The 18,389-nt window shown below is 33.1% G+C and overlaps 1 protein-coding gene across 18 annotated transcripts in view; it reads right to left on the bottom strand.

The window, feature by feature from the left end:
* The window catches only part of C2CD5 (C2 calcium dependent domain containing 5), a 138,932-nt gene that overhangs the window by 77,074 nt on the left and 43,469 nt on the right, over positions 1 to 18,389 (bottom strand). For 13 of the 18 annotated variants that reach the window (XM_044679333.1, XM_044679336.1, XM_044679338.1 and 10 more), the window contains one exon: positions 10,064 to 10,172. In XM_044679333.1, the coding sequence (XP_044535268.1) occupies positions 10,064 to 10,172 (109 nt within the window). Of the gene's footprint in view, positions 1 to 7,213; positions 7,280 to 10,063; positions 10,173 to 17,783; positions 17,817 to 18,389 lie in introns of all 18 variants that reach the window. The other 5 variants (XM_044679331.1, XM_044679334.1, XM_044679340.1 and 2 more) reach the window with 3 other exon arrangements.

Raw genomic sequence — 18,389 nt, 5'->3', positions numbered from 1 at the left:
ACTCTATTACATACTAACTATATCTATTTTCATAAGAAGAACTATACTAGCAAAAGAAAACCAATATAAAGTGGTACATAAAGTAAAAATTTCATCTCCTATCACTGTTGTTTCTTCTTCTAATTCTTTCTATTCTAATGCTATTATTCTCTTTGGTCAATTCTGACTTTACATGTAATTAGCCTTTCTCCGATTTACCCCTACCCTACATCATCTTCTTTAAAATACAGGCTGAGTATATGAAGTCTTTCTATATAAATATGATTTTAAATGTACCAGAAAAAGAGAAGAATGATTAGGCCTTTGTGAGAGGGGGCTTATAATAAGCCAGGAGCAGCCATTGGAGTTATTAATGGAAAATCTCATGTATGTAATTTTTACAACTTGAGCTTAAATGCCAAGGAAGAGAGTAAAAGAAAAGTTAGGTAGAAAAGAAATTCTGAGCAAAGGGAATCCAGGAGACAGTACCTATGGACTAAAAGAGTAGAGATAAGCTCTCTTGTGAACTAAAAGAAAGTTCTTTGATGCAAAAATAGGGAGGGAAAAGTTGAAATTTACTCTGCGTTTTTCTTATTAAAATAAACAGAGGGGGCAGCTGGGTAGCTCAGTGGATTGAGAGCCAGGCCTAGAGACAGGAGGTCCTAGGTTCAAATCCAGCCTCAGACACCTCCCAGCTGTGTGACCCTGGGCAAGTCACTTGACCCCCACTGCCTACCCTTACCACTCTTCTGCCTTGGAGCCAACACATAGTATTGACTCTAAGACGGAAGGGTAAGGGCTTAAATAAATGAATGAATGAATGAATGAATGAATGAATGAATGAATGAATGAATGAATAAAGAAATAAAGAAATGAACAGAAATAAATACAAGCAAAGTTTCTGAGTTTTGCACTGGGAACAGGGCAAAAACTACCAAAAGCACATAAGCAATCTCAGGGCAGGGAAAGGAAGACCACAAGAGGGTTTCCTTAAACAAAATAAGTTCTACTAGGCAATAGTAATAACTGAAGAATGTGAGAAGATAACAAATTGTACTTCAGGGGATTTCTTTAAATCTTGGACTCAATTTTATCTTCTTTCAATATATATTCATATGTATATGAATATTAGTTATTAGACTAATAGGACTCAGTTGGCATGCTTTATTTTAATATATTTTTACAAATTTTGCTTTTTGTTTAAGGAATAAACATTGATGTCTGGCACATCTACTAAATGCTTCAACCTTAGGCTGTTCACCTGGTAATGGCTTCTTTACAAACCCAAATGCCTGTGACAATCATCAATCATCTCAAATTCCTCAATCACTATCTGAGCTTTCTGTTACACGGGCTCTTCCCTACCTAAGTTCTTTTACCCAGACACTTACATCAACCTTCTGTATTGCTCATTTAAATTGCTCTTCTCTTTGCCTTCTACATAAAGCCATGCTCACTTTTAAACCCTGGCCTATGTTCACTTGAATTCCTCCAGTTGGAATGCTCTCTTTTTCTTGCCACTAATCTAAATCCTGTATTTCCTTTAAGCATCACCTTAGCCCTAACTCCTTTATAAAGCTTTCTCTTACTAGTTTGCAAAGGCCTTTCATATCACTGAATTCCTATAACACCGCACCACATGGAGCTTTACAGTAGATACTCAAAAAATACTTTTCAATTACATGAATGTGTTGCAGTGGATAAAAGCCTGGGTCTGGAGCCAAGAAGACCTGGGGTTCAAGTTCCACTTTTGACCCATATAGGCTCTGTGACCCTCAACAAGCAATTTAATCTCTCAGTGCTACAGGCAACTCTCTGAGACTGGATGTTACAGAAAATGAGCCCTCTGCATTGTCAGAGGAAGTTCCTCCCTGGGAAGGAGCTCCCTAGGCTCAAGAAATCACAAATTTTGTCCCAAAAAATCCAAAACAAATCCATCGATAACCAATTAACTGAGGGCTAGGTGGCTCAATGGACAGAGAGTCAGGCCTAGAGATAGAACATCTTGGTTTCAAATATGGCTTAGACACTTCCAGCTGTGAGACCCTGAACAGATCACTTAACCCTAACTGTCTAGTCCAGGGGTTGGCAACCTTTTTGGCCGTGAGAGCCATAAACGCCACATTTTTTAAAATGCAATTTCATGAGAGCCGTACAGTGCTCACAGTGCGAGCTCCTGTAACAGCACCTGAAAAAAAAATTGACTTTATGGCTCCTGCAGAAAGAGCCACATCTGGCCCTCGAAAGAGCCAGATATGGCTCGAGAGCCATACATTGCCGACCCCTGGTCTAGCCCTTACTACTCTTCTGCCTTAAAACTTATACTTAGAAAAACAAGTTTTTAAAAATAATATTAATTAATTATGGCTATTTTGTTTTGTTTGCTAGTTTTTTAAAGTAACTATGCCTTGTTTCTCCATCAAGAGTAAATAGCCTATGTAGTTTTGTTATTAAATGTCTTTTACTTCCTTTACAATGTCTCCTAATACAATGCTGGACACATAAAATAATATTAATAATATTGGCATCCTTAAGGATCTGGGATTTTGTCAGCTTAGGTATTTCCCTCCATCAAAGTATATTTTAGCTTCTCAACTTTGGTCACTAGATGCTATGCCAAAAAAAAAAATCACTTGGTAGCAATACTCTGAGAAGCCTCTATAAATTTAGATTTGTGTGTTTTCAGAAACACCCAGACCTGATACTCCACATTTTATATGAAACTTTTCGAGCTTAATAGAATTTATCAGACATATTACTGACTGTCTTCAAGAACTCAGAACAATTCCACACTATAAACAGAGCTTAGTGGAGGAATTCTTCTAATAACATAACACATTTAATAACATGACATATTTTTATAACATTTTGCAAAGCATTCTTAACAAAACTACTTGATAAGGGAGGAAAAAGGAATATTGTTCTCTCCACTTAATAAAGAAACAGGCCACCTAGTGTTATAATCATTTTTGGCTATATTTCATAATCAACCCTAACGCGGCCTTCCATACAGTAGGGCTTTAAATAAATAAATAACTATGCTACTGCTGTACTAAGGCCATTGCATTCTGCTTCTTGTTAACTTGATGGATGGATTCTGAGAGAGAAAAGACTTTGGGCTCAAAAACTGAATCCTCCTCCCTTTGTACCCTCTCCACCTGGGTTAGTTGTTCTTACTGAATCATTGAATATCAAAAAATTGAATCTCAAACCTTTGTTTGGGCTTTTTCCTCCACTGAAATACTCAAAAGTTTCATCTTAACCCTATTTCTGTCAGGTCCTAGACTCTACCTAGCTTCCTATCCTGATATTTTCTCTCCCTCTCCAGATTAGAAGACAAAAGAGAAGGAAGAAAAGGTTCAACACCAAAAACAGAACCTACAGAAGCAAGCTAACCTATCCCATCATATCACTTATGTGGAGAAAGAGAGAGAAATTCTGCTTCCAGAAAAGACATTAAATTACATTCCTTCTTTTCTGCAGTTTTTCCCAAAAAAAAAAGAAATTTCAATTTGCAATATTAGTGGAGTTATTATAAACTAATGATGGAATGGGGAAAAGGAAAGCAGATGAAATCATTAGGAATCACAAAAATCTCAAGAGATTTTGTACCCAATAAAAAATTATACTAGTAAGAAATTAAAAGAAACTCAGAGAAAACTTTCCATAAATATGGTTATCTATAGAGATAAACATCCAAGCAGCCTCTAACATATTTTATTATGAATACTAACAAAATTTAAGGTTTTTCCTCATCTCATTCAGATGTTTCTAAAATCTGTTGCTAGAAATGTGCCATTCTTTAGCAAGTGAAAACTAGATTACTACAAGGTTTATTTAGGAAAACTTCCAGGAACACTATTAATTATTAATTCTTTTAACTGAAATTAAAATCCATTAGCATTTGTTTTCCTGATGGCAGTTAATTCCTTTTATCTATAGGAATATGGGACATATTCCAAAAATCTGACACAAAGCAAAGGCAAAAATATTGAAAATTATAAATTTATATGAACTTTTGGCAGATTGATCTACATATATTTTTCGTAGGATGATTAAAAAAATTACTTTGTATTTTTCTGAGCACATCACCAACTCAGTAGAAAGTTTTATAAAAGACTTAAGTCAAGAGATTCTTTCTATGTAAAGATTAAAATAAGTTATCTTTTAAAACTCATCATTTTGAATCTCCCATTTAGATTCTATTTACTCTATCAAATTATATTTGTCTCATTTGCTTTAAAGGTATTTGATTACTGAGTTTCATTCATAGGTTTTTAAATGGTAAAATATATTCCTTACTCTAACCATTTTCCTCACAAGTTCTATATTACTCCCATTTTCCCTCTTGATATCTTTAAGACTAGCATAAATTAAATTTTTACAGAGAAAGTTTCCTTTCTGTCTACTTTATCAAATGCCATCACAGCTGAAAAGACCACCATACTTGTCCAAAAACCTTCATTACAAATACCAGTCAACTTGGTTCTTGCCAGATTTTCTAGCTCTTAAATTCTAGCTCTTTAAATTATTACTGATTCTTAATATCTACAAATTGTTTCTCCCTGGTCCCACTTCTCACTGTCCTCATCATCTTCTTGTACCTTCAAAGTTCTCCTCTTCAATGTGAAACAAATTTCTAATCATATTTCCTCATCAGATGCTTCAGAATTCTGAAGGTCATGTTCAACTCTCTTCAGTTTTATCTTACATAAAAAGGAAGGGGATTTATTATGGGACCTTTATAATGCATTCTAGATCTAAAATTCTATCAATCTCACAAAACTCAGTTATTCCCAGTATTTGACGGGAGAAAAAGGTCTGATGATCTGGGTGTTATTTCAATGGGGAAATTATGGGATAAAATAATTTGTAATTATCAGATCAGTACTTGTTCTCTAACACGCAAAGGACAGACTGATAAATACATACAAAATTCTGCTTCAATGTGATGTACCTTTATAGCTCATTCTGAGCCCTTGGGGAGTTTGCTAATTAAAAACCAATCCCCGACTTCTCTAAGTGAACTTGTCTTAACTGATTTTCTATGTTTCTTAATCTATAGAGTATAAGTTCTTAAGTAATTCATTGAAGATTTTTTTCTCTAAACTTATACAGATCATATGATTATAGACCTTAGAGACAGAAGGGATCTCAAACAACATCTAATCCAACATCCTAATCTTACTAAAGAAACTGAGACCCAGATCGACTCTCCCAAGGTCACAGTGTTGTAGCAGAGATGGGATTCCAAAACAGGTCATGATTTCAAATTCAGTGCTCATGTTTTTATCTCTTAAACTGCTTTAAAAGATACAGTAAATTATTTTAAAAGTCTTATTTTTAAAGCTATTTTGCAATGCACCAAGAAAAAAAAAAGTTGTCTCATAAATGTAGCCACAGCATTTTCACAAAAATTATTTCCTTTGCTTCTTAAAACATGCCAGTGAGACACATAGGAAAGAGAATATATCCATTTTACAGAAAAGGAAATTTGAGGTTAAAGGAGCCTCAAGATCCCAGGCCAATGAGAGGTAAAGTTGAGAAGAGAATTCAAGTCTTCTTTCTCCTACTTTAATAAGCACTCTTTCCACCAAATCACACTGCCTCATGTTTTAAAACAGCATATTCTAATTGATCATTACAAAATAAATTCAGTTTCATATTTTAAATTCCTCATTAATATTTCATTCAGGATGACCTTGAATAAAACTCTTTCTAATGAAACCTTAAGTTTTTAAATCAGAAAATGCCATCTAACTAAAAGGTATTTACCTATTTTATGCTATATCGAAGTGAGAGCATGCTGGCAAAAACTCAGACAGGAAATCATTTTCCTAAAGATTTGCCAATGAAAATGCAGTCTAGGTTTGCAAGTTATACCTGATCACAGATCTCCTACTAGACTGAATTTAGGCAAATCTGCATGATGAATAGGCAATCTGTGTAGCCTACAAGTCATACATGCATTACTTACTTCAGATTTGAATCCTGGACTCCTAAGATGAAAAAAAACACTCTTCAATATAGAAAAGATTATGGGACATATTCTAATATTCCATATGAAAATTTTCACTGTTACATTGTATGACATATGAAACTAAAAAACTACTTAAAATCTGTAGGTACAATACCAATTTATGAAACGTAATTATGGCATATGATATATTACCTCATATCTTCTAAGAAAAAAATGGAAAATAAAAATGTTCTATTTTAAGCATTAAATGAACTAACAAATATTTAAATAAATTTTACTAAAGATGAAGTACAAAAAAATACATTCATTTTTATTCTAAATAATATCAACTGTGAAGTTATTTTTCTTCTATTAATTTACCTTTAAACTACAGGACAGATTTTTACTGTCATTCAATAATATGTTCCTATGTAAAACTTCTTGAAAAGGAAAGAGGGACCTCCACATTCACAGGAAGAAAAAAAAAGTAAAAGGAATACAGAAGAATTCTACAGTATTTCTATTCCTGATTCCTCAAACTTCTGATTACCTCTGGAATAGTAACCAAACTTCTTAAGGTGTTTAATTTTTTGATGTTGCAAAGAACATTTGATATAGTAAAAGCAAATAATTTTAAGTCTGTTTTATATCCTACTTTAGAGCATAAAAATTCAAGCATATGACATTTTTAATATATGCCTAAACTTATGTTTTTAAAGAATCATATACTAGATGTAGAGAACACCCCAAATTTCATTGAATATAATTTAAGGATGCTATTCTGAAAATTGTACATTTAAGAACTCAACAGTTTAAATGTTTCCTGGTTTCTAGTTAATTCATATGAAAGAATCAATTCAACTTTTATTGGCAATCTTATTGATTGAGTTTGAGCTGGGTTAAATTACATAGGGATTTTCAAATAAATTATTTTTATATCCCCTCATTTTTTTACTTATTTGAAAACGTGATAGTATTTATAAAATAATCAAACAAATAGACAAATAATCCTAATTTAGGCCTAAAATAATAACATGAAAGGCCCAATCTTTTCAGAATAAAATTAGTTAATAGATTTTTACTAATGGATAATAGATTCTAATCCTTGCATTATTGAAGTTATAGGCAATGTGTATATATGTGCATATATCTATATTGCAAAATTAACAAAATTGAATTTGCACTACACCTAATTAATCAAAATATTTCTAAAAACTTCACTGAGCTGCCATAATTTTTGTCAGCATATGTAGTACTGAATGACTAATAAAATACCTGAATTGAAACTATTCCAGTCTAGCAGTTTGTAAGATCTTGTGTTACCCATAATTCCGACAAAGGCTGAGTTCAAAACATCAAATTAGTAGATCAGTTTTAGGAGCAGAATAGTAGAAAATAAAACACTACAAACAAGAACATAATTGACAACACCATTCCACAGGAACTGGAAAGACAGACAGTAAAGTTAATAAGAAGTTGAAATAGAAAGGGGAAAAGGCGCATGCTATAGCAATCTAAAAATCTATCACCTAGAAGGAATACCTTAATATTCAAAACCACCTCATTTTCCCCTTGGCTTCACATTCTTAAAGACTTATTTTTAATCAAGATTTTCCTCTCTCTTAATATCTAATGGATGAGGAAGGGAGTGGTAGAGAACAGGAAGGGTAATAAAATACCTCCAAAATCACTTCAGAAAAAAACCTTCCCTTAAGTACTGCCTCTGAAATAATTCCCAATCTTCCCTGGTCAAGACAAATCAAAAAGTAAAAATTCTGAAAAATTAATTTGAGAGTGCAAACAGAGCACCTGTTAAAAATAAGCCCATGCATCTCAATCTACCATCAGTTTCTCCTGTAATGTTATTATCATGGTATAAATTCATATAATCAAGAATATTATAATCTTACTTTTTAAAATTTTTATGAAAATGGAATAATTTCAGTATTATTGGTAATTATTTAAAATTCAATTTACTAGCCTTCTTTTATGAGTTCTATTTAATAATATATAGTAAATGTCTTCATGGCTTAAATAAACCTCACATTTTAATCAAAATCACATTCATAGAAACCAGGGCAATGATTAGAAATATAGATATACTTAAATTCCACTTGGTGGGTTTTTAACTAAAAACCTAATTGAAGTTTTATTTTTTTTTTAATCTATTCACTCTCACTGGATGGAGAGGCTAGTGAGAGTTATTCTATTTTCAAAACAAACAAACCCAGGATTCAGACACACAAGTGTCTTTCACACAAGAGACAATAAACACTTCTTGAATTGGACTGATGCTATAAACATAATACTTTCACTTAAGCATCTATTATACACATAAGTTGCTCTCTCAGACTCTACAACTTGAATCAGAGCACAGAATGGTAAAACATTAAAACAATTATTTTTAGCTTATATATGGTTCCAATCAAACTTGCATGTATACGCAAAAACATTCTTATAGTTTCTCTGTGACTGGGTGGCAAAAGTTATTTAACAAAATGTTGAAGTCAAACTTTTCATGTCGATATACTTAGTGACTAGCCAGTGGTCACAGTAAGTTTTATAAGATCTCCTAAACTCAGATTTCCATTGCTTTTTCCAAATATAGAAAGACAGCAAAAAACAGATTTGGAGTTTACTATAAAAAGAGAAGTATCAAGCTCTTTAAGAGGTAGTAATATGATAAATTATTAAACTGGATTTTCTACACGTTACAACAAATACTTAGCACTACTTAAAGAAAGATCAAATAATGATCTTTAATCTTTCTTCCAGTTATAACACTATGAAACTACATTTTAACTAGAAAAAAGAGGAGAGGAAAAAGAGAACAAAGAGAAGGGGGTAGGTGGGAAGAGAAAACTGATGCTTTAAAAAGATGCAGCTGCCAACCTTGAAAGCTGAATAATCCTGGCTCGTGCATGCACACCCAAAGTAAATATCACTTCTCTGAAACCATTTTTCAGAACTCCAATGCCCAATACAGAAATTTACATGTATAGGATTTTTCTAGGTATTTTTACTTAGCTTCTCTGTAATTAAAAATAACCCAAATAACAGTGAATTGCTACTAATTTATCTCCAAATACCAAGACATCAAGCAAAAAGGATTTTAATGGCTCTGGGAAGAGAGAAAAACAAAACAAAACTAATATGTATATTGTGCTTTTCACCTGAGAGCTTCAAAACACTTTACTTTTTTATGGTGTCAGTATGTGTGCTCATGGAGAGGCTATGAGAATTGACAAGTAAAAAAAACAAAAACAAATAAGGAAATAGTTAATAAAATATACACCAAGTGCTACCCATATGTAGATATATATAATACTGACATCACATCACAAAAAGGTTTAACTTGGGCAAGATCATACATCAAATCAATAACAGAAAAATAATATTCCACTTAGAATGTTAAAATTCAGAAAAATTGGAGGTTACTGTTCAGGAAGGTAATTATTCTATATTTTACTAGTTTATAATTTAGAAAACTTCCCTGTTAATGTCTAATTCAAGTTCCTAGAATTACTAAAACTTGGCTACCTACTTCCTTTGTACCTTGATAATTATGACCAAAGACTATGAAGGAAAACATAAAATTCTTTGTATCTTTACATAAATGAATTGCTGTGTACAAGAAACATGAGCACCTAAGAAATATTATAAATGTTTTGAAAATTCTTAATCATACTAAATATATAAATTTTCCAATTTAATTATTAAATATACCTCTTTAAATAGAAGCTTAAATATGCAATTCATAAATATTAATTGCAACACAAGAGGAACTAATAATGATAATTGTGGCTAGATACCTAAAGGCAAGATTTTATCTTTCTAGCTTCAAAAATGCCAACCTTAAGGGTCAACCTCAAAGTACCTTCTTAGTCAAAATTTAATCCAAGATAACTGAATGTATTTTTAAAATTTTGTTTGAAAAGTCATCTTTTAAAATATTTAAAATTAACAAGATGGCTAGAAATATCTTTAGGATGATAACTTCTTATAAATCTATTTTAGAGGATTTTAGCTTAAAAGGCATAATACAATTTAGAGAAATAATTTTAAAAATCAAAACCTAAGCTTAACAGAACATTTTACAAAACAATTTTCCTTTTTTCAACATACCAGGATTGTGGATGCGATCCAAAAGCTTTACAGAACGTGCACTAACAACACCTCCAACATGCACAAGAAATCCAGGAGGAAATGCCGTCAAGGTGAAAAATGGAAATTCCTAGTAGGAAAAACGGAGATAGGAGAAAATTCAGTCAGAAACTTGTTAAGTTTCAATAACATCTACCAGTTACATTATTTTTTCTGCCCACTAAAATCAGAAGCATGCTGGTAATAGATATATTTTTCTAAATATATCATGTAGTTCATTTGTGACTTTTTCAGTAAGTTAAGCCACTTAAATGGTATAGTAGATAGAGAGCAATAGACATCAAAAAAGGCCTAAGTTCAAATCCTGCCTCATACACCTCCTAACTGTGTAATCCTAGGCAAGTCACTTAACCACTCAGACTCAGCCTCATTTACTCATCTAAAAGGGGGAGTTGGAGAAGTTAGAAATAAAAGCTTTCAGAATTCCTGGGATTCCAAGTACATATTTCCCTCTCACTGAAGCCCTAAATAATTAGATTATATCCTTCAAATTTAGGTTAAACTCTCAGGACCCTGGACAAGACCTTTAGTAAAGATGGTGGTAAAAGGGAGGAAAAAAACAGTGAGATGGGTCTCTAACTCTGAAATGACAAATACATGGGAAATTTCTGCGAGAGATGGGAATAAGAAGGAAGAAGAGGAAGTAAAGAATGTATATAGTTTCTATGGCTATTGAATAAACAAGCACTAACATATACTAACACCTTTTCTGAAGATCACTGTTCTGAAATTCAGCATAGGATCAAAAAATAAAAGAAAAAGGCTCTGAAGGTCAAAAAGAAAATTTCGAAGTTTCCATGCATTAATAAATTCATGCCATTTATTCACAGAGTTCCCAAGGTCTTCAATCAAAACCTATTTACTCTTATATTATAACAATGTTGGGTTTTGTGGGATTTTTTTTTACATTTTTTGACCCAACAGCAAATCAAAAATTGGAAGGTACTAAGGGATTACTTAATTATCCCAAACAAGAACATTTATAATGGCAAAAAAATGACAAATAATAGCCTCACAAGAGATGAGACACAAAAGAAAAAGCAAAAAGGGGCCAAAAGAGCCCAGAAACCACCATGCCTAGCAAACCCTTGACAGGGGAGGGCAATATAGAGTTAAAATATAAATTTGTTTATAAACTTTTATGGAAAGGTAGTGGAAGATTATAAGCAGTACTACTCCCTCCCAAAGGGTAGAAAACAACAGAAGATAAATTTATAGAAAACCCAGAAAAAATTCAATTATGGAAAAATATTTAATGAAAAATGGAAAAAGATTTGTCAAGTTTTATTTAAATTCTTCTCGCACTTTGATGTACATTTTTTTAATGAAAGAACGAGAAGGAAACAGGCAGACTTTCACAAATAATATTGTATAGACCTCATGTACACAACTTAAAAGTTTAATCTTGTACTATACTCTCTGTTTGATGATTATAAAAAAAAGCATTCGATTCCATAGAACAAAATGTTGTCTCAAAAACTTTATTCTGGAAGGCATCTTTAAAGTTTAGGTCACGATAATACAGCATTCCTTAAAAGCTGTACCAAATATAATTTTTCCAATACGTCTATGGTTATTATCATCCAATAGACATAAAAAACATATATATTCTTGCCTAAAGTGAGCATGTCCAGCATAGAACACAAAGCAAGGAGATTTCATACAGATGATAAGGGTCTACAGACCCTTATTTGTGGATAATAGTGTACAAATTCTTTCAAGAATTTTTTTTTTTTGTTTTTTATCCTGGGACTCCATTCTAGGAGCATAGGGCCACAACCAGTAGGCAATGGGTCGCTCAGGGTCACCCAGCTGGGAAGTGTCTGAGCCCGGATTTGAACCTAGGACCTTTCGTCTCTAGGCCTGGCTCTCAATCCACTGAGCTAGCCCAGCTGCCCCTACTTTAGGTTGCAGTTTCTTTAGCAGATGTAGTTTTTACAGGGTGGGGTTGCTAGCCCCACGCCCAACCCTCCTCCTTTTTTCATCGGGGCTAGGCCCAGGAGTGGTAAGGGTGGGCAGTAGGGGTCAAGTGACTTGCCCAAGGTACCACAGCTGGAAGTGTCCGAGGCCGGACTTGAACCTAGGACCTCCAGTCTCTAGGCCTGGCTCTCAATCCACTGAGCCACTCAGCTGCCCATCTTTCAAGAATGGAAAACTATAATCTCCTAAAGGAGACTCATAATCATTCAAAAGAATTTGGCCCTATGATCCACAAAAGAAAATTAAGGGGATCGAAATACTGATTGTTAAGGATTTGATATTCAGTTGAATGAGCATCCTAGAATGCCAATACAGTAGTACAGGTATTCTGAACAAACATTAGACATAGAATTCTGGATCAAGAACAAGAAAAATGTAATGTGAACAACACCAAAAAGCCTTACCACACAAGAAAGAAACTAGCTTTTCTTCAAAGGGTATGCTAAAAGGACCAAAGGTTCAGACCACTGATGTAGCTCCCTGAAGTGACCCCAAAGTACAAAAGCCAGGCACAAGTAGTCACTGAGATCTTCCCTCAAGCATCTGACCAACAGGCCACTGGCATGACCAACACCAACAAAAGGAAACTGTGCTCAGTTAACTTAATATTGTATCTTCATTGATGACTATCCTTTATTGTTCTGGTTAAGTAAGCCTCCTTTGGTTAACTATCAGAGGTTCACCAAGTATCTCATTTGGTTACAATCTTCAGATCTGAAGTACCAGACTAGCCTGTCAGACATAGCCCTACTACAAGAAGAACTGAATTGCCTTTTTGGAAATTATTAAATGTTTTTAAAACCCTAGCACTCGCCCTATAACCAAGGCCCATTGCTTTTAACATCAATATTTTTCTAATGATATTTTGTGGCTACAGGAAAATCTAAGTCTCCAGAAATTTAAGGATTATGGAATGGGTAAGCTTAATAGCTATAAAAAAAAGGGCAAATCCATTGCAGCACGTTACCAACAAAAAACTGCATGGGAGAATATGAAAAACATAGCCCTAGAGATTTATGACCAGAAAAGAAGGTAGATCAAGAACAAGAAACATCTGATGAATAATTGATGTACTTTATTGATCTCCAACCCTAACCTCTCCTGCCCTTTGACATATTGTGTAGTCCCCCTAAGGAAATATTGTAATAATAATAATAAATAATTATATAGCACTTGACAGTTTACAAAATGATTTCTACATTATCTTATTTACTCCAAGAAACAAATCTCTGAGGTAGATACTATTATTTATTATCTTCATTTTACAAATGAGTAAACTGAGAGATCAAGTGAACTGCCAGTGGTCACAAAGTTATTAAGTGTTCGAAACAGGATCTGAACTTGGGGTCTTCTTGATTCCAATCCCAGGACTTTATCCCACTGTCACCAATTATAAACATAAATAAGAACAACTCTGGATAAATGGCTAAAATGGACTGTAATCTATACTACTGTAAGGATTATTTCACCAACTTGATCCCAAATATATCAAAGTATCAATATAACAAAAAGGAAATTTGACCACCATATTTTATAAAAATCACATTTTACAGGTAGTTGCAAACTAAGGAATACTACCTAAATAATCTTTAAAATTCTTAAGAGGCAGCTAGGTGGGTCAGCAAATAGAGAGCCAGAACTAGAAACTGGAAGTCCTGGGTTCAAATTTAGCCACAGAAACTTTCTAGTTGTGTGATCCTAGGCAAGTCATTTAATCCCAACTGCTTAGTCCTTATAAAGCCCTTTTGCCTTGGAATCAATACTTAGATTCAGTTTTAAGACAGAAGGTACAGGCCTAGAGACGGGAGGTCCTAGGTTCAAATCCGGCCTCAGCCACTTCCCAGCTGTGTGACCCTGGGCAAGTCACTTGACCCCCATTGCCTACCCTTACCAATCTTCCACCTATAAAGTCAATACACAGAAGTTAAGGGTTTAAAATAAAAATTAAAAAAAAAAAAAAGACAGAAGGTAAGAGTTTTAAAAAAAATAAATAAATTCATAAGCAATACTAAAAAGGTATGTAGTAGAGCAAGGGTTCATAATTTGGGGTTTATGGACCCTTAAAAGTGTGTGTGGATAGGGAGTAGCTGGGTAGCTCAGTGGATTGAGAGCCAGGCCTAGAGACAGGAGGTCCTAGGTTCAAATCCGGCCTCAGACACTTCCCAGCTGTGTGACCCTGGGAGGGTCACTTGACCCCCATTGCCTACCCTTACCAATCTTCCACCTATAAGTCAATACATAGAAGTTAAGGGTTTAAAATTTAAAAAAAAAAAAGTGTGTGTGGATAGATTTCAGGGGATCCATGAAATGGATGAGAAAAAAATTACACCTTTATTTTCACTAACCTCTACCTGATATTAACAACTTCAATTATTTAAAAATATTATTCTGATAACATGGCCATAGGTTTCAGCAGGCTGCAAAAAGGGGGCATGACAATAAAAAGGTAAGTAAGAACTCATTCAGTCAAAAAACAATCTCTTACTATTAATTTAGGTTGCTTCTTTAAAGAAATAATCACCCAGTGTCTATATCTAAGGAGAGAGGCAATGTGACAGAATGGAAAAGGCAATGGGCTTGGAATCCTGAAGCTGGGCTTGGTTCCTTCCTTTGGCAGGAGGTATAGGACCCTGTCTAGCCACATAGTCTCTATTCCGTTACCTACATATGGTGAGGAGGGTAAAAAGAGAATTTTTTAAGGTATTTTGAAAAACTTTAATTTTCACATTGTGATATAAATAACTGCTGTTGTGACTGCTCTAATAAAAAAGGTAATCCTTCAGGGTATTAATAATAATAAAAGTTAGCATTAGTTTAATGCTTTAAACCTGGCAGAGTGCTTTATACATGTTAATTCATTTGAGTTCTTCAAAAGTTCTTCAAAGACAAAAAAAAAAGGACATGAGAAATAATGGTCGTTTACCTCAAGAGGCAGGCAAAGTCAAGGAACGCATTGATCTACTCATGAGTTTATCAAAATGTGTCAGCTAAAAGTGCTCAACCATGCAAAACTACACAAACTTCACAAAAGAAAAATGTGAATTTGGAGTTTATTTTAATATACTTTTCCCCTGAAATGCTAATTTTTAAAAATTATTAAAACACATATACATAAAATAGAATCTTAGATTTCCTTAAGAAGCACAGACTCAAGAGTTTAAAGCTATCTAATATAACCTATATATGAACAAGAGTCTTATTTATAAAATGCCCATAATTATAGTCAATTAGTGAAGATCTCCAATCAGGCAGAACACACTACCCACTACCCTCTGAGGTGGCCCATTCTACTTTTAGATGATTCTAATTATAGGGAAGTTTTCTTGTTACCCATACTTTGCATCCTTTTATAAAAACATTTTTTTTTAATTCTTACCTTCTTGTCTTAGTATCAATTCTAAGAAATTAGTGGTAAAGACAAGGCAATCAGAGTTAAGTGACTTGTGCCCAAGGTCATATAGCTAGTAAGTGTCTAAGGCCACATTTATACCCAGAACCACCCAATTCCAAGACCTGTTGCTCTATCCACTGTGCTACCTAACAGCCCCTGTATAAACATTTAAGACTGTCTTCTCTCCTGGGCTGTGTCTTTTATAAATTTCTGGACATCCCTACTCTGTAGCTACTCTATGAAACCTAACTTAGATAACTATAGGACTATGAGAAATGTTTAAGAAGCAGAGTTCTGAGAGTACCTTAAAAGGCAATACTAAAAAAGCTTAAATCTGAAAGATTTAGGCAAGGTAGTGCAAAAGCCATGTTTTTACATTTACATAAATATAAAAAGACTTTGATATTTCCATTACATAGTTAATATTTCATACTGCTAATGTGGAATATCCATAATGAGCCCTCATACTCATAACAACTTTGTGAGGTAGTATTGTCCCCATTTTACAGTTGAGGAAACTGAGGCAAACAGAGATTAAGGTGACTTGCCCAGGGTCACACAACTAGTAAGAATCTGAAGCTGAATTTGAACTCAGGTCTTGTTAACTCCAGGCCCTGCACTCTATCCACTGAAGAATCTAGCTATCTATTATAAGCAACAACCAAAATTTAGGAAGCAGCCAATATAATACACATAGAAAATATCTGTCTTACTTTGGGGAAAAGTGGTATACTGATGGAAAACAACTGCATTGGTGTTAGTGAAAACAGTCTATATAGAGATTCTAAATGACATATATTTATTTTCCTCTTTTCCTTCTATAAAGTGGTTTCATTGAAATGCTTATTCTTTTGGCCCAAGAAACAATAATCAATTATAAGATGTTGGGAAAAGAAAGGATTTCTTTTTTATTCTCAAAGACTTAAAGCAACTTCTTCCTCTACAAGGAGGGAAACAGGGTATAAAGAGGGAATTAGTATTTAAGTGGATCCACAGTCATTAAGTAATCTAAGAAAAAAATTAGCTATGTGCCTGAATATCTGTGAAGAAGGTATTGGTTCTAATTCTAAAGAGTTTAAAACATGTAACATTAGCAATCCAATCACAGGTAAATGAAAGAGCATGTAAACAAGTTACTTTCAATCCATTACTTCATACTAACTAACGCTTTGCATTTATTTTCCTGTTATGGAGTCAGACCCATCCTACTGATTCAACAGCTACCATGGGGCTAAATAATGCAGATTATGTGGACAAGTTTAGTTTTTACAGGTCATAAATGAAATTATAGTACACAACATGCCAAATTTCAATTCCTTGTAAACAATCCTATGAGTTTTAAGTTTGCTAAAAAATCAAATTTCAGACTAAAATCAAAGTAATATGCACTATATTTTTAAGACAGATATAAAATTATTGGCACAGACATATTAAAGACACAATATACATATAAAATTTTATTACATCAAAATCCAGGAAACCTCAAACTGTTGACTTATAATGATTACAGTTTGATTGAAATCACATTTTTAATTCTAAGGGAACTAGAAAGAAACAGAAGATACAAATATTCTGGGTAGTGAGTTAAAATTTTTTTAAGGTTTCTGGAATCTAGCAAAGGAAATTAGGAGGAATCATGAACATACTTTTATTCATATCTGCTTTATCCCCTAAGATCCTAGGTCTTTTTGCATATTTCCTTTAGTGAGTAACCACAATGTAGGTTATTCAGATGGGATTAATTGAGAAGTTTAAATGCAGAAGAGGTAAAGAATATTTGAAAGGTAATTGTTACTTAAAGATAAGCAAGATAGTTGCTTCTTAGCTCTCACCTCAATGAATTTCTTTTTCTCTTGTTGCCTCTGAGGTAAACAAATAAGGAAAGGGATTGGGCAAAGAAATTGTCTACCAAAAACTGTTTGGGCAATAAAGAATATTTGGGGCATGCAAAATCCTTCATTATACTGAGTGGTATTTTCATAATAGAATTTTATATGTATTTTTAAATGCCAGCATAAAACAGGTTTTTTTTAATGCTTCTAGCTTCAAATAAAATCATATGTGCTAAAAGCTAACTACATTTTAAAATGAAATGAAATACATTATTCATGCATCATATTAATTAATGGGCCTCACAAGTGCTGTTAAATTAAAAATATTAACAAGGTACATTATGAACAGGAAGAAAACTAGCAACATTTTCAAAAGAAAAAGAAAAAAGCTTAAGACAAATTTCAAATAATCAAGATTAAAAATTTTAAAGCTCTCAATCCAAGAAACAAAGACTCTCACACATTTTTAGAAACATACCCGACTTCTACAGAACCTATGAGGCGATCCTCCCTTAGCAATGAAGTAACACAAAAAATGAAAAGAGAAAATCATCCAAAAACTATAACTATTCATTTTACCTTGATATATTTCAATATATATTTATTTAGCTTACAAGAAATAATACAAATGCCTAAATAATTATATCGATTACATTTAAAAATCCAAATATGAAATGTGTAAATTCTTTATTATTTTCAGTGAACTGGGCAATGCTAAAAACATTCTAAGTTAATAAAACCATTGGAATTATTTTTAACCATATTAACTATAACTAAAATTACTTTAATACTTATTTTCTACAATATAATTTCATAGTATAACCTTTTTTTCAGTGTTATGATTATCTACAATTAGATTTCAAGACAAAAAAAATTTAGTTGCATTCAATGGTGATTCCACATCTGTTTTATACAAAGATATATACAATAACATTTTGAACCTGTGATAAAAATTTTAAACTTTATAATTCCTACTATAAAATTCTTTAAAGGGACTCATGAAAACATACTAAACCAAAAAAAAAAAACAAAACAAAACCACAAAGTAATAAAAGCCCAGTAATGCATCACATTTCTTTCAAAC

Source organism: Gracilinanus agilis, chromosome 5 (genome assembly GCF_016433145.1).
Source record: "Gracilinanus agilis isolate LMUSP501 chromosome 5, AgileGrace, whole genome shotgun sequence".
NCBI lineage: Eukaryota > Metazoa > Chordata > Mammalia > Didelphimorphia > Didelphidae > Gracilinanus > Gracilinanus agilis.
The sequence above is the reverse complement of the archived record's forward strand: the minus strand, read 5'-3'. Positions and strand labels throughout refer to the sequence as shown.